Source organism: Etheostoma cragini, chromosome 5 (assembly GCF_013103735.1).
Source record: "Etheostoma cragini isolate CJK2018 chromosome 5, CSU_Ecrag_1.0, whole genome shotgun sequence".
NCBI classification, from domain to species: domain Eukaryota; kingdom Metazoa; phylum Chordata; class Actinopteri; order Perciformes; family Percidae; genus Etheostoma; species Etheostoma cragini.
The window spans coordinates 8460668-8485407 of NC_048411.1; the positions used below are offsets into that span (position 1 = coordinate 8460668).

Sequence of the window (24740 nt, forward strand, 5' to 3'; positions counted from 1 at the left end):
TATGCTGAAAAAAAAGAGAGAAAGCACATTTAACAGTTTCATAGTTACGTAGTTTTCGGCTAAATAACTTAGCTACCTGTACATTCTGGTAGATTTGTGTGAACAACATTTGATTGGTTAGGTTAAGCATGAGGATTGAGATTGGTAATTCAATAGAAGCAGAGTAGCGCGACACACGCACAGATTGTCAAAGGTGTGTTGCTTTCGATTCTCAGCATGTTGCCACTGCCAGAAGCCAAACTGTTTCAAAAGAAGTTGGAGGCAGCAAAAAAAACAATTTAAACAGACCGGGTTTGTTCAGGACACCCCCGTCTGTTGCTAGCAACGATGACGCAGTGAATAGTGACAATTCTCTCCGACCAATCAGTAGCCTGGAGATTTTCACGTTGCCTTTTGGTATCACCTCAGCTCGCTTGGAACCTCAGCTGAGGTGGTACTTAAAAAAGTACTTGTTTGGTACCAGGGACTTTTTCTCGTAATGGAAAACCAACAAAGGTGAGTAGAGTCAAGGCGAGTTGAATGGGTACCATGCAGTGGAAAAACCAGTAGGCTGTGCAGTTGTCGTTGTGTGTGCCTTGGGATAAGGCTTGGTGAACCCATATGGTGATGTCATAAGGTTACAACAACACCCAACGCACTTCAACAGTTTTTATTTGCAACAGTTAACATAGCTGTAGTGTTAATTTTGTCAGACTAAATGTGTCCGTCATCAACCTCTTTTTCCATGACGAAGACGGGACGATGAAGAGACTGCACAAATGTCCAAAAAATGGCGCGGCTGCGGCTCATCTAGAGATTCGTCCCCTTTTTTTCATCCAGCCATCACACATCCAGGTAGCGATGTGGCCCGGCCATAGGAAGGAGGAAACCCAGTTCTGCTGGAGAAGCCGCTAAAGCGCGTTGCGATGTGCCCCGGCCCCAGAAGTAATTTATTTTTAAAAAAGACTCACATGTTTAGGTAGACTAAAACACCACTAACAATGAAACTGTTTTTAATGAATAAATATGATGAAAACTAACAAGGACATTTGGCACAGGCCCAAGACAAAATTAAAAATAGGTGACAAAATGAACACTGTCTAGTGTTAATTTGGGAAAACCCACAATTGAATTTGCCCCGTAACTTTACCAGTGTGGGTAATTTATTTCCACAATGTTCCACTTCCGGGATTGGTCTGTTGCTGCCAGGAATTCCGCCGGATGTCATTCTTTACGGCCAGATGAGCATTACCTTACGCTTTCTTCGTGTTAGCATAGCTAGACTATCTGTCCAATCTGAGATTTTTGTTGCAGGACTAAAACAACTTTTCAACATACACATGTTCCACCAAGACAAGTTTCTTAGGCTACTTTGCAGCAGCATTGGGGCTCCGTCTGGCAATGGGAGACTACTGTATGGGTAATCGACTAATCTAATTCTAAGTTAGCCAGCTAGCGTACCCCAGCCCATCTACCTGCGACTAAAGAAACTCGATCCCAGCCAGCACCGGGAGCTAACGAGGCTAACGACAATAACAGACGGTTTTCTGATCCATCTGGGAGAAATTGTGCCACCATAGTGGCTAACTGAAGTTCCATGTCCACCCTGGAGCTGCTATTATTTTATAGCCATTACATTGTGGAATCAACATTTACATCACAACGATAAATTTAAGCAAAAAACGTAAGGTTAATTGGCTTTAAATGTCTGTTAAGTATATCCATAAATACACGTGATGATAGAAATGGTTTATTGTTTAATGCAAACAACCGAGTGAGTGCACATGTCCACATGCCAGGACAATTAATTAAAAGCTAACAGTAAATTGCTCAGGAGCTTTGGTTACGACTTCAAAGCAGTAGCATGTGTGTCACTACCATTTACAACAGCGTCTGTCTTCAGAAAGCGATCTGGCTTTGGTGTGACCTTGCATCTAACCCTGTTAGATTTGCGCCTTGAGCATGTTCATTGCTCAGTGACATTTTGCTCCTTAAAAATAACACAGATGCTAGGCCCTGTCTGACACTGTTTGTCCCTGTAGCCTCGGTGTAGCTGGATGTCCGGCTATTTTCATTACCGCTACCCCTCGTAACCCCACCATACCCAACCCTCCCTCTCTCTCAAAGTCTGTGGCTCGGAGAAGGGCAGTTGTGTGAGTCACTTTATTAGTTTTGAAGTCTGACATGTTCCCAGCTTCTTGGCCTGTAGATGAAGCAGTCAGAGCCTGTCTGCAACTGGCGAGTGTTAATCACGGATCAGCAGCTTGGGTTTCACCTGTCGGACATCCCAGCGCTCAGGGACTCGAGGATTAGCACAGTCTGGTCACCCTGACAATGTTGTCTGTCACCCATAAGCTCCTACATATCCTCTTCAGTTATTCCCACTCATCAGTCTAACTTGCAATGTTACATTTTTTGACATTACTACACATTTTCACGTTTCTGCAGATTTACGATTTGCGGATTGCTTGTGTCTTTCAACATATAATACAACGTTATCCCATGATTATCACATTAGGTTTCCTGGAATGTGTGCATGAGTGTGTTTGTGTGTCTGTTCAAACGCTTTCCAGAGCAGCACTCATTATGGATAAAGGGGGTTGGGAAACTAGTTCAAATTTATTGCCTGCGTCAGCTGTGTCAAATTTGGCAAGCTCAAATGGTCAGCTTGCAAATGGTAGGGCAATACCTAAGGGTCAGCAGCCTTTGTAATAAGTACAGTTGTACATTTTCCCCTTTCAGTGTATAAGTTTGGTGTTCATCTTCATAAAAAAAGTACATTTACAGATGACTAATGATCACTTCTTGAGCATAACATTCCCAGGCTGCTTAATCAGTCAACTGAGAGCATTGGAGACTGACATGATTTTGGGTTTGGGTGGCGTGAAGGACAAGATGAGCCCCGCTGCTGCTGATGAAGAGCAGGCTTGCTCGTCCAAGTGAATCTTCCAGTCTTTTTTTTTTTTTTTTTTTTTACTTTTCTCTTCTTTTGATCATTCATAAAGGGGACCACCCACTTTCTGAACCTTTGCCTCTATTTTTGCAGGGTCAGAAAGAGTGGCCAGTTGCTCTTTATGGTGGAGATTTTTACGATGTGGTCAGAGCTGTTTGGAGACCATCAGTTCTCCTTTCACTTGTCACTGGAGCTACAGTAGCCCCAAGGAAGGGTCCGAACTGTATGGGAAATGTGTTTCACTGTTTTGAAGTCTTGGGAAATTTGGCAAATGCTCAAAGCAACTTTTACCACCCTGTATTAGTAACAAGACTACAAAATTCATTTGTATCCCTCATATCATTTAATTTCATAAATAGACTTATTGTGATCATCAGTTTGAAAATACTATACTGTACTATTTGTTTATATTATATATTGTGATAGCATCCAATATGATCAGCAACATAAAGAAAAATAAAATTGCATATTGGCATATATATTTTAATATGTATAGTAAATATAAACCAAGAAATTACTTAAGGAAATGTAAGGTATATTTGTTTCACACCACATCTTTCAAATAAGCATGAATTCCCAAAACCGACTTTAAAGTGATGAATTAAAAAAGGATGGATTAACCCACAAGGTGGCCCTTGGGCAAAAGTGAGCTGTTTTACGCAATTTATTAAATTACCACAAATGTGTAGACTCATAGACAAACTTGGACCTTCGGGAGCAGTCTCCTGCTTCGCCTGCTTGTCAATCCGTTCTTGCCTTTGCCAAAATCTTAATATACAACATCTGCAACAGATTAAACACAAGTGCAATGATATGTTTACGTCCTTTACTGTTCAGACGGTACAAGTCTACAGCCATGCTAGCGTGTCTGAGGCTATACTGGTACAGCAGTGCTTGAGCTAAATGCAAGGATAGCCGTGGCTGTTATTTGTTTTACAGTCATTTTGTCATAAACCAAAGTATGTGTTTGTGTGTGTGTGTGTGTGTGTGTGTGTGTTCCTGTTTCATAAATATTAACTAGTGTGCACTGGGGCCTGTTGTAGCTACCTTACCTGAGGCAGAGATTTGATTCATCGGAATGTAATTGTATTTGGGAAAACAATTTTGTATAATATTTAGAATTTCTAGGAGACACAGTTGCGGGATCTCGGCTCATGATATGTGGGTCGTACAAATGACATCACAATCATGGATACAAGCAGCTGACGTTAGCTATCTTTAATCTGGCATTGAGGAAGCATCTGATCAGGAAACTCCCTGAACACCTTGATATTTCAGGCAGACACAACTTGAAGGAACCCTGGGGAAGACTCAGGTCATACTGGAGGGATTACATGTCTCATTGACTTGGTAACCTCTTTGAATCCCCAGGAGGAGCTGGACATTTAGGCAACCTTGCTAAGTATGCTGTCACTATGAATACGAAGTGGAAATGGATGAATGGATGGATGCAAAACAACAGAGGGGCTGTAGAAAAAGTACTCACATGCTAGAAGTTGATTTTTTTTACTTATAGTAAAGGAACGGTATTCCAGGTTTTTACCCTAACCCACAAATAGGCGTCTGATCACTGTGTTTATCCATGTGCTTGAGATTGGCGGAAGGAGAGCTAGAGAAGCGACAGTTCTTGAGGACTTATCTCCTCTTTTTCTTCTTTTGATATCCCATTACCTAAACATCTTGCTGACAGCACAGCAGAGATCTGTGAATTCCACAGTGATGATGACAGCCACTGCTGAAAAAGTACTCTTCACCCACAGCCAACTCTACCCCAAATAAAAGAAGGGTTAGGGTTAGAAAAAAAAGATCCCTGTTCGCTCCTGCGCCAGCAGGCTGAAGTTGTAATCCAAGATGTCTAGTTTCAATATTTAGCAGAATGTGACATTAAGCCATCTCTTCAGAAAACTATGGGTTTAATTTTAGTTAGAAGCAATGCCAGGCATCACATTTTCTCAGCTCAACATAATACATTGTTCACTGTACATAAGCTAAAGTCAGAAGCTTCATCACCCAAATAGGTCAAATCTATCATAATATACATATAAGATTGTGTACATGTCATAGTGGAGTTGGAATACTATAAACATGTAAAAGCAAATAAGGATTACAGTGTAGCTGATGTGTGCAACCTCAAAAATGTAACTACATGTCGGGCTATGGCGTCGACAGATATACCATGTTGGGGACTGAAAGAACTGTGATTGGCTGCTTGTGTTTTCCCCTACATGTTTCCCTGATGCTGGTTAAATTTGATGAGAGGAAAGACAACATTTAAGAAGTTAAAGAAAGACTCTCACTAGTATTCTCTTTTTCAATCACAAACATCTAGCCCAAACCGGGCCAGGGCCCCAACAAAACATACAAACCTCCTACTTCCAGCGCGCTTGCTGGGACCACACCCCTTTTCAAACTAGGGCCTTCATTCGGAGATTAACTACACAGCTCTTTTTTGAATGCATCTTGCACAATTGCAAAGCTTTTGCAGTAAGAAAATCTGGCAGCAGACTTTTAAACAACTGGCAAAGTACCCGTGGTAGTTTCCGCCACGCTAGATAATCTTCTATTCAGCAACGAGACACAGCCACAAAATCTGTCCAGTTCTATAAATGTGTAAGGATCACTGTTGCTAGGCACAGATACTGTGGAGAATACAATGCATGATCAATTACAACACATGCATCTAGCATTGCAGAGGTTATCAAAGGTTGAAATCCATCGCTCAACTGTAAATCAAAACCTAGGCCGTAGGGACAAATGGATGGACTTCCTTTGCATTGGCTATAAATCCAACTTAATGCTTTTAGAATGTTGTCACCATGCTAACAAGACGTCAAGTCACTGCTTATAAACCGCAAAAGCATGGTCAAGTCTCCCACTTGTTGAAACCCCAGAACAAATTGATCCTAAAATAAATTGCTTCCAAAAGGAAGACCAACGATCCACTGCTTTGCAGTTTTCGTGTATGGCCCGCAGTATGTTGTTGGACTGAAATCAGTGAAAAGGCTTGAAGCAACAGAGGGTGTAGGTGATAACATAAAGTCTAGCACTTCTGCTGCTAAACACAATGTAATAAGTTACCTCATTAGTTTAACGTTAGCTGTCCTTCAATGTCCTGAATACCTGACACGTTTATTTTAAGCATAGCTGCTTTATTTGCCATCTAATGACAAGAGGTTAAAAACCACAAGAAGTTACACAACCACACACACACACACACACACACACACACACACACAGACGTGCCCTGTTGCCGCTGGTAATGACTACACTAGATGAGCGTGTTCCAGGAGCCTATTGTGCATCCTGGTTCACAATAGTGACTAACTGGGACACGTCAGTTCTTCATTAATGTTATTAACTACACCTTTGCTTTTTGGTAGCTGCAGTGAAAAAGCCCTGAGGTGTTCTAAAGTTGCAACTTACTGTAGTCATATATACATTAATGCACATCTCTAACATGAGGATTACAACATTGCATTTACAAATATGACTTAATTGATTTATTAGTTTGTGAATATGTATGGGTATATTTCTCTTTTCAGTTTTCATTCATTTTTATCTTAAGTCATGAAAAGAACTGTTGTCAAGTGTCACATTATATGTAACTCTACAGGCAGATCACAATGAATCAGATGTGGTCATTTTTGTCACATTGTCTTTGGACAGCAAATACTGCAGGTTTTCCACATAATGGGAAGTGTGTCATCGCGGCATCGTATGATGACATGCGGCTATTGTGGGCCGCTACAGTGTATGCACTCTCGGCAAATAAAACACAAACACACACACTTGCTGGACCGTGTTGCAGTAAATCATGAGCTGGCTCTCCCAGTACTGTAAAAGATGAGAACTGATTGGTGATGGGCTGACAGTGTCCTACAGTAAGAAAAGAAGTGACATCAACAAGTAGTCTCGGTTGCTGCTGGCTCGTGTCAGCCAGTTGAAAGCAGATCAACATGTCAGAAATGCCTAATTGCTGCATTGGACCACTTCATTGCCGCAGACAGGGGCGATGGTGGTGGTGCGGTCAAGAGAACGTGAGAAGGGTAAGATGTGAAGGCACTGGAGCTTCAGGTTACACTCTTCACAAACTCTGCCTCATCTGGACTCAGCAGCTACCAAAGTGAATGATATCTGTTTGTCTTCTCTTCTCTTCTCTCCTGTTCTTGTCTCTTCTCTTTACTTCTCTCCGCTCCTTTTCCCTCTTCTTTTTGCTGGACTTCTCTTCCTTTTTCTTCTTCTCTCCTCTCTTCTTGGTGGATAATTTAAGAAAGCAAATTTTTATTAGTTTGATAGGTTTTGTTGTGTGTTTTTTTTATTCTTACTTGTTTTTAAATGTTTCATTGTGTGATTTTGATGGTTTTCAGAAAATGCTTCAATAAAAGGACCTGTCTTCTCCTCTCTTCTCTGTTAATTATTGTAATTTTTTTGAAAGGAAGAGGAAAGGCAGTATCCTGCTCGTCTGGGGATGTTGATTGCATATTATGTAAATATGAAACAGACCTTTTGTCTGCATGATTTGTTTCGGGCCTCCTTTTACATGAGCTAGAAGTGTGACCAGTTAACATAAGATAAAAGGGTATGTGTGGTGGGGGTGGGGGTGGAGCAATAGTCTCCTTAACACGTAATTGGCACACCCATAAGGTGCCATTAGGCTACTCACTTTTAAATACAATGCTACAGTAATGGTCTACATTAAAGGCAGACAGAGGGGTAGTCGGCAATGCAATATGAGCTAAAACGCTCAAAGTTACAGTTTCATTTTCTAGTTGTAATCTATCTTTGGATGTGGACTTCAACTTTTTAATTTTTAATTTTCTAATCTTAAGTAGGCCTGTGTGTTGAGATTTGTTTTCTCCCTTCACATCTGCGTCTCCCTATTAAATCATCATTAGGGGTCCTGTTGCTTTGCCCACCCACAATAGAAAGATTTCAGGGAGGGACTTTGCTTTCAACATTTAACCAGTGAGCAGCCTGGCCCCGGTGAGACAGAGGGCTTTTCAAAACCTGGAATTAACCCTAGCAGAACTGCACCGAGTCGAGGATCCCTTTCGCATTTACCCCAGTGATGTCATTCAAAAATCTAACGCGCTCCTCGTAATGGATGGATCTGCTGTCGGTGCGTTGCGCGGATCTTTTGAACAGCTCTTCAGCACTCAGTCAGCTGGATCAGGTTTTTGATAAATGTGAGGTGAAATAACTCTGAGTTGGGTTTTTTATCACAGACTTGTTGCTGTGGATGGACAGGTCAGGGGTCCATATATGCAACACTGTGGGATCTCGGGTGGATTTATTTGCCGCATCCTCCTGGGATTAATGTGCCTCAACGTTCCCTTTCTTTATCGGATGAAATAAGAAGGAGAATGTATGGAATAAACCAGCGCTGCGTTTACATGTAAGACGACTTTAAGGACTGGAGACTTGTTTGATTGCCACATAATGCCTTCTTTTATAATAACAACTCTTCGTTTTATTCTTCTGCAGATCATTTCATTTTTTCGTGCTGTGGTGCCATGCTCAGGTAAACGCACTAAAAACTTGGTCATTGTTGTTAAATGTTTAACATGACAAATGGTTGTTGAAGTAGGGAAAAGCTACAATAACTCCTTTTAAAATATCTAATTTAAATAGGCTATAAATAGTATATGATTAGTTTTAAAGGGAACCTTCGGTTTGTCTTTAGATAAAAATTCCCAGATTAGAAAGGGAAAAAATTATGTATTTCATTTTTCCCTTTTGCATAAAAAAGGGGGAGAATCACCCGTCTCCTAATTTTAACCAGTATGTGAGGACGCAGGGCGCAGTGACGGACCAGCTCAGCCGCAGGCAGGTCAGGGTTTACCAGCTCTACAGCCGCACCAGCGGGAAACACGTCCAGATTCAGGGCAAAAGGGTCACCGCCACAGCTGAGGATGGCAATATGTACGGTAAGTGCTGACCCCGGACCTGCTGTTAACCTTGGAGCACATTTAACTATGTATTTGAGGTTGTTGTTGTTCTATGGAGTTGTGCATCCAGGTGGCGTTTTCCTCATTTCACCACTACAGGTCTTCATATTTGCATCCTTTAGCCCAGCTATTCAACAGGGGGTCTGGGACCCCGAGAGGGTCCTCAGAGTTAATGCAAGGGTCCACCAAATTATGTAAAAAATGTTGTATTTTTTGATTAAGTTTCTAATTTCAAAAATTAAAATATACGATAATAGTGAATTTTTAATTCAAATAAATTGGCCTATTTGTGAAGACAACAAATTCTTTACACATTGAACTATGGCAGCCATACAGTTGAGCTTAAGGAGGCACAGTGCATAAATAATATCCATTTATTTTCATCCACTCTGCCCAATTTAATTTGCAACTCATTACATTACATGCCTTCCCTACTCTGTCTCGCTTTCAGTTTAGGGGTCCTTGGCCTAAAAGACGTTGAAGTCCCCTGCTTTAGCCTAGAGGCCTACCTATGAGCAAACAAAAAAGAAAGTTTAGCCGCAGGTTGGGCATCTCATCATTACCATCAAACTGCAGTCACAGAAAGAAGCATCATATTTTCTGAGTTATAAATATCTTTATTGATCTTTGAAAAAAAACAGGGGGTTGTTTAAAAAAAGCTTGCCTAGTCCCGGAATCCTCAACAACTCTTTTAATTAAGGAAGCAACAGTGGGGGAATGTAAATAAGTACAGTTACTTAAAAACGGTACTTAAGTACAAGTGTTGAGGTATTTGTACTTTATTTAAGTATTTTCTTTTCATGCCACTTTCTACTTCTACTTCTACATTCCAGAGAGAAATAATGTTCTTTTTACTCCACTACACTCATCTAACAGATTCAATTAGTTACTTCACATTAGGATTTTTTGCGCACAAAAATCATAAATACAACTAGCCAACAATATAAGGTCCGACAAGTCCAGCTGAAATTCTTGGACCATTAAACTGTTTGGATCATTTTCTGTTTCTAAAATGGGAGGATTTTTTTTAAGTACATTTTTCTGCCGATGCTTACTTACTTTAATACTTTAATATTTTCAATGCAGGACTTTTAGTCGTATTGTATTTTCACAATGTGGTATTAGTACTTTTACATAAGTAAAGGATCTGAACACTTTTTCCATCGCTGGTAAGTCAAATTTATTTTGAAAGCGCTTTTAACAGACATGAGCCACAAAGTGCTTTATAAAGTACAAAACTAAGAACACAAGGCATAATGAGAACATATTACACAATTAGAATTACATAATAATAAATCAAGTGCAGACCAGCTGCATGCAGGTCAACCTTCTGGAAATTACACAATACAGATTTAAACCTGTTTCTCACATTGCTTTAACCCAGGTAACTGGATGTGACATATCCTTGCTCTATTTGCACAACACAATCAAAAAAACTGTACTTATTAGTTTTTTTCATGGAATTATAAAATACTGACAAGTACCATCAACATGTAGCCTACCAATATAAATGATACATTGTACACTTTCAATTTCAGTTCAGTCATACAACATGTCGTTCCATCCACCATTTGTTTCCAGATTTGGAACTCCAGTGACACAGGTTAGAGATCTTTTTATCATGCAGCGAGGGTAAACATTTTTGATACTAAGAGTTAGAAGAGTATTCTGTAAATGTCTTCAGAATGGTAAGTGTTGTTTATTGTCATTCTGGGTTTTTCAAAGATCACAGACATAAAGCATAAGCATACATTATCTCATCAAATTGCTTTAGCAATCATCCAACAAAACCACACAAGACCCCCTACCTTCCCCCACAGTCACAGAATAAAGAAAAAGAGAAAAAGAACCTACACCACATCCTCCCGCTCATATTGCACTCTATTCTACCCAGATTGCACATTTCCCATTAGACCATGCTGTGGTCAATAACATAGGCTATGTATTGCAGAATGCACAATTGCAACAAAACTATACAAAATAAAAGAGGTTTTAGAGGTACAAACTGGAGCTTGTTTGGACTGATATTTACATTATTTCTTTAAAAGTGGGTATCGGCCAGTCAGACAAAGCTCGCAATAATTTAGTGTCAAACTGACAGCATGTAAAATCTGCAGGGAAACCTGGTTGGCTAGATATGGTTTGTGATTTTTGCACAAATACTACGTAAACCAGAGGGCCTGCTAAAAATGGCCAAAATCTGTTCAGAGATTCTTCAGAGGAACTTTGTGAAATTGTTTGATTGATAGTGCATTTGGTCCCTGACAGTATAGCTATAAAGCCCTTGCTGGGGACTGATGTCCTTGGGAAAACCAGCAGTTTCTCTTCCGGCCTGCTTGTCCCTCCCTCTGTGAGGTGTTTTCAGGCTTATATGTTAATTTAGCCTCCCTGCTGTATCCATGAAGCCATCGTCTGGCGAATAAGGACAAGTCCTTTGTGTCTATAGCTCCAATACACAAGGCGGTCGTAATGCCCAATGGCCAGTACAGCTCTTTAATGTTCAGTGATAACATTTGTTTTATCATTTGTTAGAGGTTTGATTTAGGGAAGCTCACCAGGGCCAGTGGGTGTCTCTCAAGGCTATTATTGACTTAACGATTTGTACTGTCAGTCTGTAGTTTCAGCTTATCAGCGATATCAGTCACTCAACAACAATAAAAAACATTCAAAATGTAACTACTACAAAACAAAAACAAAAAACAAATTATTATAGTACCAGTTAACTACAGAAGAGGATTAGGCCCACATGTGAAAAATGTCTTGGGTTCTGATTTTAAAGTCAGAATTCTGAGAAAAAAATTCTGCACATTTTTACATATGGCCCTAATCCTCCTCTATTCCTCTAACATAATGACTCTACTGACAAAAAATACAACATCTACACACTGCACTATCATATAAAAGGCAGACTGGTGGTGTGACTATGTTTTGTCTAATTAATCCCCCCCCCCCCCCCCCCCCCCCCCCTTCAGCTCCTTGACTTTCTACTCTCTTTTTCTCGCAGCTCGTCTTTTTGTCGAGACAGATACCTTTGGCAGTCGATTGAGAATTAGAGGTGCGGAAAGTGGACGCTACCTCTGTATGAACCGGAAGGGGAAACTTGTTGGAAAGGTACAGTATACATTTCTGGATTGCATTTATTTGAAGTGGACACAACTGGCAACACATTTTTAACCTGGGACCTACTTTCCTATGTTTTTGTGTCTACGTGACTGATAGGAACAACAATCTTTGACATTGGTCCAGTATTAAGCGAGATTGCTGCAATCTGCAGCGGCGAAACAAGCTACAATGTAAGTTAATAGAGCAATTGTCCAGCTTGTATTTACCTTCACAAAAGTGCATTTTTGCCACTGACAGGTTCGGATTATTATAATAAGTGTCTGACAACATTAGGGAAAAGATCCGTTAAGAGATGGACCTTTCTGTTTAACCAGAAACAGCTCTAAAGTTGCTAGTGCTAAACCCACCAGACTCCATATAAATAAGCAACACTTTTAGCGTGTATAGAGCCAACATGTTTTCACATGTACATCTGTAAACTATGTGTTTGGGTTAACCAAAACTAGAGCTTGAACAATGGTTTGAAAAGAGAAAGACAACACAAAATGGCTTTTCATAGTTTTATTTTGTTTCTGTTGACTTTGAATGAAGTTTATTTTACATGCTAAAATTATTGTTTATTTACATGGGAGTCTGGTGGGTTTAGTGAATGCAATTTCACAGATATTTTTATTTAAAAAAAAAAGGATCTTACTCTTTAACAGAAACGTCAACCTCTTTAGAAATCCTTTCCATAACATTGTCAAACACTTAGAATATTAATCTGAGCCTGTCAGTGGCAAGACAAACACTTTTGTGAAAGTACATACAATTTGGACAATTGCCTTATTGACTTACATTGTAGCTTGTTTCACCGCTGCCAACTGCAGCGATCTCGCTTAATACTGGACCAATGTCAAAGATTGTTGTTCCCATCAGTCACTTAGACACAAAAACATCAAACATGTTAAAGTTGCAAGCAGGGATTGCATGAAATAGTGTTTGCATAATATGGCAAACTTTTATTTCACAAGCTAGCATAAATATACATTTGGCACTCTTTGCAATACACACAGATAAAATGTAGGTTGTAAAAATCAGTTCTTCAGGTTTTTCAGTACCAGGTAAGGTAAGTGTTTAGAACAAAATGAACAACAAAATAACATTGATTTCTATTTCTATGGGCTGTAATATGAGCTTTGTGATTTTACAAAAAGTCAAAACGTCACTGGAAAACGACATGAAATTAAACATTTGTCGAAGACCATCTAAATCCATATATGAGCTTTGCTTCTTCTGAGGGTTTACAACCTGTGTACGCAGGCCTCTCCTTATCAGATCTCACATCTACTAAAACACACAATGTTGCTCCTGCTCTAAAGCTTCAATCCATTGTCATTGAAGTCTCATAACTTGTCAGTCATCTCAGGGCATGATGTGCTGGAAAAAAAAGGAATCCTCGGAGGACTTAATCATAGTTGCTCAGTCTTATTGGCCATGGCTGACAGACATGAGGGGAAAGTACCCTCCCATCATGCACTGCCTGTACGTTTGGTCATAAGTCAACTCTCCACTTCCTTTGTGGAAATGGAAAAAGATGGATTCACATATCTGGCTGACACGACAAGTCATACTATTGCTCATCATGGTTCAGAGGTGTAGAAACAGTCCCTGCTGTAAAGAAACAGCGAAAGACTCACTGGCACACACCTCTTGACTCTTGTAAACCTGAGAGACAGTACATGATCCAAGATGAAATTACTTCTTTTTTTTCTGAAGGAACATTTTTTTTAGCACTGATGTGCTTTAAAGTTCACAACTTCAAACTACTAGTGTGTAGCTGTTGCAGTCTCTCCGTTAGTTATTTCTATTTAGATTCAGGTTTTATCTATCAATCACATGCATTCCAGAAACAACTACAGCACACATTGTAAAGGCTTTCAGGGAGCAAAGTGAGCCTTCGATATCTTTATATGTCTCTGTGATATGTAGTTGCATTTGGATTCATTCATTCATTGCCTAACAGAAGTTAACTGAATAAATGGACTTTAGTTTGTTTTTTGGGCTCATTTGTGTGGCCTACACTAAATATCACGCGAGCAGCTGATTAGCTTAGCTTAGCATAAAAAGGGGAAAAGGAGGGAAAATGGACACTGGACAGAAATGATAGTGTTATTATTAAAGGGAATAAGTATATATTCAAAATATAGTTATAGTTTGTGCTGCAATAAAAAAAAAAAACAGACAATACTGTTTTAATCTTAAAAAATGATAAAAAGTAACCATAGCACTGAAATGTCTATCTGAAGCTTGCTAGCATAAGCTACTGGTCATACCAGACCAAGTAAAACTGGAGTAAAACTGTGTTGAACTGAGCAAAGGTGCATTTTATGCCTTTTTTATTGCCTAGAAAGTAAACTTCTCATTAGTAACATGAATAATGTGTTGTCCTATTTCTAAAGTTTGATAGCATCACTTGAGGAAGGCTATGATCACAAAAAAGAAAACCAGTTAATCAGCTTATTTCAATTCAATTCAATTCAATTTTATTTATAGTATCAATTCATAACAAGAGTTATCTCAAGACACTATACAGATAGACAACACTCCAGAATTTACAGGGACCCAACAGTTCTAGTAGTCTCCTCCAGAGCAAGCAACAGTGCGACAGTGGCGAGGAAATGCATTAGCTGTTTGATATAGCAGTTTTCTGTGTATGAATGACACAGAACACGTGCTTCTATCTGTGTGTCATGCAGTCTGTTTGCCCAGTTTTAACATGAAAAACCTTTTCTGTCTTCTCACGCAGCCCAATGGCCGGAGCAGGGATTGTATCTTTACAGAGATCGTACTGGAGAACAATTACACCGCCTTCCAGAATGCCAAGTATGAAGGCTGGTATGTGGCTTTCACCAGGAAAGGGAGGCCCATCAAAGCCTCCAGGACGAGGGAAAACCAGAGGGAGGTCCATTTCATCAAGAGGCTACACACGGGCCCGCCTCCCTTCCCCAACACGGACCAAAGCAAACACTTTGAGTTCATCCGATTTCCGGCCATACGCCGAGCGAAGCGGAACAGGAAATCACATACCTCTTCCTAACACGCGGCAAAAGAAATGGACTGATGACAGTTGTGATATAGAAAAAAAAAAAATGCAATTTATTTTTGTATATTTTTGAAAGGCAAAGATGGTTCGAATGCCAATCTAAAGTAATATTGCTGTAAAATGATCATGTGTAAATACTGAAAGAGAGTAAAAAAGATGGATTATATTTAATCGTCCTGTGTGTATGTGTTGACTGGGGGAGAGCTGCGAGGGACGGAGGGACATGAGAAGCATGGTTAGTAACAAACTGCCGCATAACTTACAGTAACTACCTATTTCTTTATTCTATTTAACCCTTATGTTGTCCTTAGGTCAAATTGACCCATTTTCCTCTATCAATGTTCATTTTAACTACCCAATTGCAATTACCCAAAATAACATGATTCATTCCACACAATGCTCTTTGGAAGTACAAATCTATACTTTCTTTGGTTTTCGGGTGTCTTACTCAATTTATAGCATTTAAAAATAAATGTAAGTGGTTTTGAAATATTATTGAGTAAAAGTTGAAATATTCCAGTCTGTGATTATCCATCAACAGACATTTCTTTAATTTATTCTAAATAAGTCCTGATTTCTGCTTTTCTAACTCAAACATTAGATATCATTTCCTATAAATGAGGTTTATTTACCATACATTTCAAAAACAACTGTAAAACTAAAGTTAATAAGTTAGTGTTACATAGTATTGAAAACATAAGTGATAAAACGTTGACAAAAGCGTCAAAAGTGTTGAAAAAAGGGACAAAAACATCAATGAAAAGCGTCAACAAAAGTGTTTATTGTCAGCAACGACCTGGCCGAGACAAGGCATGAAAAGTGCAAGACAACAGAGTTACACATTAAATACATAAAAAAACAGACATATACAAAGTATGGCTCTAATATAAATCCTGGGTGTAGTACAGAATCTGTGTACAGTTACAGTGCAGTATTGGCATTAAACAAATATGACAGCAGTAGAGGTAAGATTGTGCCACTTCAATGGAGCATAAGAGACATTAAAGTGAACTTGTGCAATACTGCCTGATGATGGAAGAGAGTTACACAAGCAGCGGACGGACAAGAGCCCAGACAGCAGCACCTTAAAATCAACAAATGGAATAAGTGTTTCAAGGTTTTATGCAATTCATTTCAGTCACTGGCAGCTGAAAACTGAAGAGAGGGGCAGCCAAAGGAGGGATGAGCTTTTGGGGTGGCTAAAGAGATGTATCTGCTCGACCATTCAGATAGCGTTTTTGTAATACAGCTACATTTCCAAGGCTAAATGGTAAATGGAGTGTATTTATATATATACATACAGATGTGTATTTATATAAACCTTTTCTAGTCTAAGCATTCCCTCAAAGTTCTTTACAATACATACATGCTTTACATACATTCACCCAGGGTGTCCACCTTTCTCTACATATCCGTGCTTCTGCTGAATTAATTTCATTGACAGAATGTATCTCCCACCCTCCTCAATGTGATCCATGTTACTTCACCAATAGACCATATATTATATATCTAAAATAGAAGGATTTTAAACTAATTAAAGAGCTGTTACCGTGAACAGTCTAGTGCGATAGAACAACAACATCCAAGCGGGAGTTGCTGGTTGTATTTAGCCGCTACAGAGCTTGGGACGCCGGCTACCAGCGGCAGTTGTTTAGCCACCAATAGGTGACTGTGAGCCGGGTGCAAGAACTAGCAGATGACCGTCCTTTTAGGGGCTGTGTAGTTGAGTTTAGCCAGAAAAAAGTGAGTGTCATACGGCGATAGTTAAGTTTAAGGCAAAAGATTGTGGTTTGGATTAAAACATTCGTGGGGAAGGAACAAGTGTTTCCTGGAGGGAAAGTATTTTGTTTTCACCGCAAAGTGAACTCTATTCTCCGGCTTGAAAGTGCTGTCTTCCATTGAATATTGAAGTCCATATTTAGGTGATTGGCACGCCTGGCTAAGTAGCACTATTTCCATGTATTGCAAGGGGGATTTAATTCTTGCATGTTTCTGTTGAGCTTTTTCACTAATCGCACAGTGTGAATGTGTGTGTGAATTCATCCATTCACACACACATTCATACCATGACACAAGTCAAACACCAACAACTTGCACAGCTCATGTCGCACATCAGATTAGATTGTATTAAAGTGTTGCCAAGACTGACACAATGTTATGACGGATCAAAATGCTATTTGGAGTTCAGCCAAACAATGTAGCTCTTTTAATGAACTTGGCAAAGAAGGAAGGGATGAGCCTTAGACTTAATTAACATTGATTGTTGAAAATATGGCGTGTGTTAATGTGAATGTGATGAGATCTATTTCTGCAGTGATGATAGTAAAACATTTGATAACAGGTTGGTGGAATCACCAACACTTTCTGTTCTATACGCCATACAAAGTTTATGTTACATGCCACAGACTTTTTCTGGGATATTCAAGGTATTAATTTTGCAATATGAGGGATAGCTCTTTTTACACTGTTACTTTATGTAGCCTAGTACTTGTTAAAACCTAGATAAATGTAACAGATTACTTTTCTTCATAGGTACCACTGTCACTTTGGTCTAATAATGAGACGCTTGTTGATCCTATACTCAGAACTTAATCTTTTTTCTTTTCTTTTTCTTTTTACAGAATTTAATAAATAAGCTGCACATATCACTTTAGGAATAAAATAGGCTTATTACATTTTTAACACAACAACATATATATATAAGTATGTATAAAAATACATACGCTTTAAAAATGACTTAAACAAAAAAGTAAATAGATACATGAATAAAGACAATGATAATCTAATCTGTTTTTACGAGCATTTACACAAGCAGGAGTTAGCTACATCCACACATCTTCAGACAATGATAGATGTAATGTTGAATTTTGAAGTGAACTTCCACGACCTTATTAGGAATAAGAATTATGACAGTTCCCCCCCACTCCATCCCCATTTCCTTGTACCAAATGTACATTTGCTTCTTAGTTATTTAGTTAGTGTTAGCCTTTTATTTATTTTTTCTTGTTCATACCACAATTATGCAATTATTCTATACAAAGTCCTCTCCTCCTCTAAACAGTAGATTATTAACCCTTTTGTGGGGTCAAAGGTCAGGGATGACTGCAGGGCAGCATCCCCTGACAGTCAGTGAGAATACCTAATGACTGAGCAGCCATTTCAACTAAAATTCATGATGATTACCTAGCTAAATCCTTTTTAAAAATCAACTGTGTTTGGGGCTCACTTTGAAATTCTTTACTAACCTTTGGCGCTCTCCAGTGGTAGCTGGAGCTAATTGAATTCAGATCAGGTGGAAAGTCAGCTGATTGTACCACAAACAGGAAGGGGAAGTCACAGCTCAACAAACTAGCTAACTCATTACAAGATACTCATTTGTGCACTTGTTTTATTTAATAATAAAACGGCTTCACATTCAAAAGATGTTCGGCGGAGACGATGAAGAGGGGGACTTCTTGTCTCCCACAGGAGGGTGAGTGTGTTTGATTCTTTCCACCAAGCTAATGCTCTTAGCCTTTGAGCTAGCTAACTAGCAGTTCCCACCATGTAGCCACGGTTAACGTTAGTTGTAGCGTTAGTCGTATATAAGTCAAATTTAATTTAATGAATGTGGCAATGTATTGCGACCTTTTTGTAAGCAATACATTACTTTTAGAAAATAACTGTAAGCCTAGGCATTTAAAAGCTGTTGTCCTCTTCGGCTTAAAGTTCCATGTTTAACCATAAAGCACATATTTTAATGACTGAATGTTGTGTGCATACAAAATACCAAGGGGGTACGGGAAACCACTTCTGAAAGAATATAAATTAAGTTATTTTAGAATAACATATGAACACGTACGAATTGGAAAATTACCACCGATAATTATGAAGTTCTTGTCTGGTAACTTGTATAACTTAAGTTAACCATTAACGTTATTGCACTGATGTTTTATGTTTTTTTCGTCTCCAAGAGAGGTAACTTTACAATGAAAAGCTGACAATTAGCTCATTTCATGACCATTTAAAAAAAGCAAAAGTAAAAGTTAACGAGTTATATTTATATTAGCTACATCTGTAAAAGAACTAACCAGTACCGAGTTCGTATAGACTCTATACTTAGAGTCTAGAGTATAGAGTCTATATGAATGGCATTCTGGAAATTTCTATTAGATACCATTACAGTGATTTCATCTCGCCTGTAACGTTGTCTCTGGTGGCCGCACTGCTGGTCTGATGAGTTATCATCACATGGCTTCATATCTCCACTGACCTTGTCGTCTGTTTATGCAGCCAAAGACTATTTTTAAAAATATGAATGGCGCTTCTTATACTGAGTGTCTGGTATGTCCAGGTCTTAGACGGAAATTTGATTATAAGCTACTTAGCTAACTGGTTCCTGTTGGACAGACAATGACTTAATGTTGTGACTAGCTAAGTTACTGTCTCGCAACTCTGTCTTTTAAAGTTTTAAAATACCGTCTGATAATCCAAACCTCTAGCTCAAAGTTCTTACAGATTATTAGTAATATACAATGAAAATTACAGTTTTACATGCATAGGTTATGTTTTTTCCCCCCCAATGTTTATGTCCATTTTGTAACTGAAATTGACTTAAAATAGAGGTTGTGATGTTGACCACCAATTGAGATGTTTCAGGAATCCAAACTGTGTCCCTTTTGAGCCCCTTATTAATTTACTAATAATATGCATTGCCTCTCAATTATAAGACTTCAGTTACAGCTTTGCCACATTCTTTTCAGCCCTGAATAAGCAGCCAGCCAGTGTGGTGCATGTTTTTAGAGGGGGGAGTGTTATGGCAGCTAATTCCCATCACATGCTGCCTGTTAGAGGAGGAAGGTGAAGCCTCTTGCCTCAGCCCATCTCTGCTTAGCACTAACTCGAAGCGCCTCAGTTTCTTCCTCTACTATGCTGTTGAATCTACCATGGTGGTGTGACTGCACCGAAGCATGAAAGATCAGGGGTAGCCTTGGAAAAATGCGTTGGAACGTGCACTAGTAGGAGTTTGACTCACACATGCAAACAGACTGCCCCCTCTCATCCCAGTTCCTTGCCATCGGAGATGAGAGCCTCAAGGCTTTCAACATGTCTGTTCTGGGAGATACCAATGAATACCAGTGGAAGGAGTTCCAGGGGTCAGTACAAGTTAGCTTGGCTTGTCTTGTTTAGAAACCACAGAAACCTCTGCGGTAATTGTTGATCTAACTATTGTTGATCCTGACTGTCGCAAATAATGACATTGGTGCCTATGATTGGGGTAGTTGTAATGATGTTGCAGTATGTAATGATGTAGTAATGGTCTAGTTGTTTTTGCACTGCTGCTTCTCCATTTTAAGGTCAGTGCAAAATGATAAAAAATGAGGATGACCTGGAAATCAGTTGTGTGACGTAAATGGAGCTTCCATGATGCTAAGCAAACTGCATTCATTGAGGGAGAAAAGCTTGTATGTGGGCATTGAGTTAAAGATGTATTTTGGCAAATGACTATTTTTTATGTCCTCATGGATTTTCGGATTTCGAAGTTGTCATGGAGCCTTGGCAGCATAAAAGACAACTGAGCAGCCCTCATTCCCTGAGGAAGATCATGAGATGCAGTTGAAAGCTCCTGTAAAATGACTAAGTTAGAAGAGTTAAAAAGATTTTTTTTGAAACAACTAGAAAGAACTTTCAAGCTACTTTTTTTGCTCAGTTGTCATTGAGATTGTCATGCTGTGCCATAATAACTGATCAACCTTAATCTGCTGAGGAAAACCATGATATGAGGTAGAAAGCTCCAGAAAAAGCTGGTTCATTTCTCGAGGCTTCACATGCTCGCAATACCACTTGTTGTAAGACAGTCAGATATATACCGATGATCTAGTTATCTTTTATACACTGTACTAGAGACGGTTTTTGGGAAGATTTTGTGCCGGTAAAGACTTAAAAATAACAATGCAGCAAAAAAAAACATTTTTACATAATCTATTCAGTGTTTTCCCCTGGTTTGTGGAAGACCTAGGTGTGCAGGGGATTTAAGGGTCCTTCCTCAAGAAAATGTTACATTTTTATTATAATAATAAAAAAGGCAATTTCCCCATACATTTTTGTGTCTTTGTGGTCATTTTTCTTTTCTTTGTAGTCTGTGGTAGTTCTGCGTCTCTTTTTCACATAATTTTGCAGCATTATTATCACCATATGTGTATATAAAATGTTGGAAAAGTTAGGGCAAATAATAATAAAAAAAACACTAAAAAAGCTCAAAGACAAGACTTTTAGTCACATTCATTCGGCTAAGGTGCTTCCCAAAATGGCTGGAGTGCTGCACGTGAAAGGATTTCCTTCAGAGGAATGCGACTATCAAAAGCGTTTAAATCAATCCTTTTTGTCATAGCAGGAGGGGCAATAGTAGTAGGCTATCCATAAACTGGAAAGTGGCAGTGGTTTAACCGGGCCGGGGGGGGGAGTTAATGTGCTTGTGTAGATCCAGGATGTGTAAAAAAAAAACGTGTAGTTTTGAACCACTTTATTAACTTGTCACATGGTACGGACGGGCAGCGAGGCTTCGGATGTTATCAATGGCGTTATTTGTATAAAACGATACAAGCCTCGGTACGCGCTTATGGATAACTTCCGGGGTTTGTCGGTACACATTTTCAAAGTCTCGTCACACTACGTGACCTCACTAATATCTGATGATGATTGCGCTTGTTCTCCTTGCAGGGCCAAGTTGGCCTCCCTGTTTGGACTAGACCAGGAAGGCAGTCAGGGCAACGAGTCCTTCCAGTACACAGCACCGAAACAGCCTAGAAAGAGCTCCAATTCAGGTAAGACCATCATTGTGACTTCAGATTCAGATATGACCGGGAGGCTGAACTGAATTTCTCTTTTGTCCTTTTACAGCGCCAGGCACCCAGAAACCAGCTCCACCACCTGGAGCTCCTGCAGTGTTATTTGCCACAGCAGTCCAAGCCTTCAGATAGTGAGAACCTAGTTTCTTTATATATATTTTAAAAGAATTTGATTGTAGCTTAAAGTGCTTCTTCTCTGAGCTTTTTTCTTGTATCATGTAAAAACGTCTTTGGGCGGCAACTCCTGACTTTCCACGATCATTTATTTATTTATTTGATGATTTAAAAAAAGAACACACATAACACTACACAACAGTACTTCAATTACATAGGCTGAAAATAAAAATCCCAGAGGATACAACATTTTTTGCTAAACCTAAAAACTGTGGCTTTATAAGGATTCCCGTGATAAACTGCATAAATGAAGTCACATTTCCCCAAATGGTCTCATACCAAGTTGAGTAAAAAGCTTTTCTGTCACTTTTGTCCCATGTGCAGTATTAACGGACAGTATGCAAAGCAGGGAAAGCTGGGTGCAGCCGTACTGGGCAACCACACAACAAAAGAGGTCTGAGGTTTGCTAGTTGGTCACTTGTTTGAGATTATTGGTGTGACTTTTGCTTCTTATGAATAATGCACCTCTTCTTTTCTGCAGTACAAGCTGCTTCTGTACTTGAGCCAACAGAAGCAAGTGACTGCTGCCAAGATTCATGTGGGCTTTGTTTTCACGGTGAGTGGAGAAGTAAAGAATTTTGACCACATCTGGAAAGATAATGTGATGCATTACAGTAATATCACACTTGGCACATGGCAGGGACGTCTAGTCTATGTATGGGAGCACACTTGAATCTTTTTTAGGTCTTACAATGTTTCCTAACTGAAGAAAGTCCAAAGATACCAAGAGGAAATTGTAATTAATAGTCTTCAAAGTAGTGTTACTTATGTTTGTTGTATTGACATACAGTGTCAATATACAGTACAGTACACTAGGAGAGCCATGTTATGTAGGGTTACTGTAATGCCTTTGTCCTTTTTGAACTGAACCTTCTCTTATGTACAATACTCTCTACTGTGGTATATCTTTCTGATAATATGTAAAAAATTTAGAATCATTTACAATCAGTCTATGGCGTCCTGAGCGTGTCACTAGAATATGTATAGATACGTTTATTGTTTAATTCAAATCTGTTCATAAGATGATGGATTTAAAAAAGCATTAATGGATTACATTTAAATACAGCAACAGGAACTCTGAAGGCATTGGCCACATTACATTTCCGTTCAAAAAACATTTCCAGCCCTCTGCCCTGAAAAAGGATGTGATGTTACGTGACTGATGCAGGTAATAAATAATCCAATGAGCATGTTCCAAAAAAGGTAAAAGAAGACAATAGGAGGAGGACAAAATACTCAAATTTTACTCATTTAGCTGGCGCACGTTACATTAGAAATACATTTGTTGTTTAGGCACAGAACCATCATCAGAGTGTTTAGACATACACCGTTTCAGTTAAATTATATACACACAAGGGCAACATTACTACTCTGAGTTTTTTGTTGCACAACTAAAATGACATTTGAACGTACACATGTCCCAACAAAACAAGCTTTTTTCCCAAAGCTAATTTGCAAAGGCACCGTGGCTCTGCCTGGCGCTTAGCGCCCACCCATGACGACTGTGATTGGTTCAAAGAAATGCCAGGGACCAGTAGTGGACAAGTGACTATCTGGTTAAACCTTGTTAAATACAACATGAAGCTTCACCATTGATTCACTATTAAGACCATACAGATGGCGCTAAAACGGATATTTGCATAAACTCATTTATTTTTCATTGTAAAATGTTCTTAAGGTGGATCTTACTTTATTTAATTGTCAGTGGTTTGTGGGTTTCAAAGTAATTACAAACTAAAAAGCATTTTAAGTTGAAGTCATTATCAATTCCATTTGGTGTCATAGTGTTGAGTGTATGGATCCAAAACAATTCTCTCTGGGCCAGTTTCTTTAAGACATCACTTCCTCTTCTAGGCTTCACGATTTTCTCAATCAGAAACAAAGAAGGTGAACCATGATGGGAGCAGGCACCATGGAGCACATCTCCAAGCCTGGTATTATGAAGGGGCAGGAAGTAGAGCAGGTCCCCCACTTTAAACCTATGAGGTCTAAGGGCATTTTTAGATATTTTCTGGAATTCTCCTTTTAAGGGTGTTTGCATATAACCTGACCCCCTTGTTTTTCATATCAAAATGTTCAGATCAAACTCCGCTTTCTGGATAGTGATGTCCAAATTTGTTCCAGAGCAATGTAAAAAGAGATAATTTGGCCCTAAAGCAAAAACATTTCTCAAATCTCTTGTGGAAACATACCTACACTCAATTGTTTTGGTGCCTGAAATGAGTTTACAAAAGTCTTGGGTTCACCAAAGTAGCATAATATATGAATAAAATTGTAAATGGAATTTTGTAATTTCGCTTTTGTCAGACATTGCTTGGCCGGTGCATAATTTGTCCTCAGAGGGTTGTCGACAAAAACTCTGCACGGACAAAAAGGCAAGGCAGCGGCTCTCTTTCTCTTTAGGTAATTGAAGAGTCTTCAATGCCAGCTAACGCACCCTGGCCCTGGTCTACAGGTCACTCACTGAGAGTATTCTCACCTACAATGTTGTCTCCTGGAATGGGAACCTCTCAGTTAGACAGAAACAAGCTGACCCAGGTGACTTAACCAGGCCAGCAATTGCAACTCCAAGATCTATACAACTGGTCCATATCAAACAAGCAACCCAGATCTACACTCACCGGCCACTTTATTAGGTACACCTGTCCAACTGCTCGTTAACACTAATTTCTAAGCAGCCAATCACATGGCGGCAACTCAGTGCATTTAGG

At 39.2% G+C, this 24740-nt stretch overlaps 2 protein-coding genes across 5 annotated transcripts in view; both read left to right on the plus strand.

Moving 5' to 3' along the window:
* The first annotated feature begins 7849 nt into the window (after positions 1-7849).
* Positions 7850-15194, plus strand: fgf17 (fibroblast growth factor 17). Its single transcript, XM_034871818.1, has 5 exons — positions 7850-8327; positions 8417-8453; positions 8682-8859; positions 11885-11991; positions 14732-15194. Exons 1-5 carry the CDS (start codon positions 8296-8298, stop codon positions 15020-15022), a joined length of 645 nt encoding a protein of 214 aa, XP_034727709.1. The 5' UTR covers positions 7850-8295; the 3' UTR covers positions 15023-15194.
* A 3107-nt stretch (positions 15195-18301) lies between these two features.
* fkbp15b (FKBP prolyl isomerase 15b) overlaps positions 18302-24740 on the plus strand; it is a 32641-nt gene continuing 26202 nt past the window's right edge. For 2 of the 4 annotated variants that reach the window (XM_034871805.1, XM_034871804.1), the window contains exons 1-5: positions 18302-18500; positions 21728-21831; positions 21908-21986; positions 22354-22423; positions 22511-22585. In XM_034871805.1, the coding sequence (XP_034727696.1) occupies positions 18451-18500; positions 21728-21831; positions 21908-21986; positions 22354-22423; positions 22511-22585 (378 nt within the window). In that variant the 5' untranslated portion in view covers positions 18302-18450. Of the gene's footprint in view, positions 18501-19873; positions 20164-21727; positions 21832-21907; positions 21987-22353; positions 22424-22510; positions 22586-24740 lie in introns of those variants that run through there. The other 2 variants (XM_034871801.1, XM_034871803.1) reach the window with 1 other exon arrangement.

Coding starts and splice junctions, on each gene's coding strand:
- fgf17 (XM_034871818.1), top strand. CDS start 8,296: ATGTATGGAATAAACCAGCGCTGCGTTTACAT. Junction 8,328..8,416: donor AACCAGCGCTGCGTTTACAT/GTAAGACGACTT, acceptor ATTCTTCTGCAG/ATCATTTCATTTTTTCGTGC. Junction 8,454..8,681: donor TGCTGTGGTGCCATGCTCAG/GTAAACGCACTA, acceptor TGCATAAAAAAG/GGGGAGAATCACCCGTCTCC.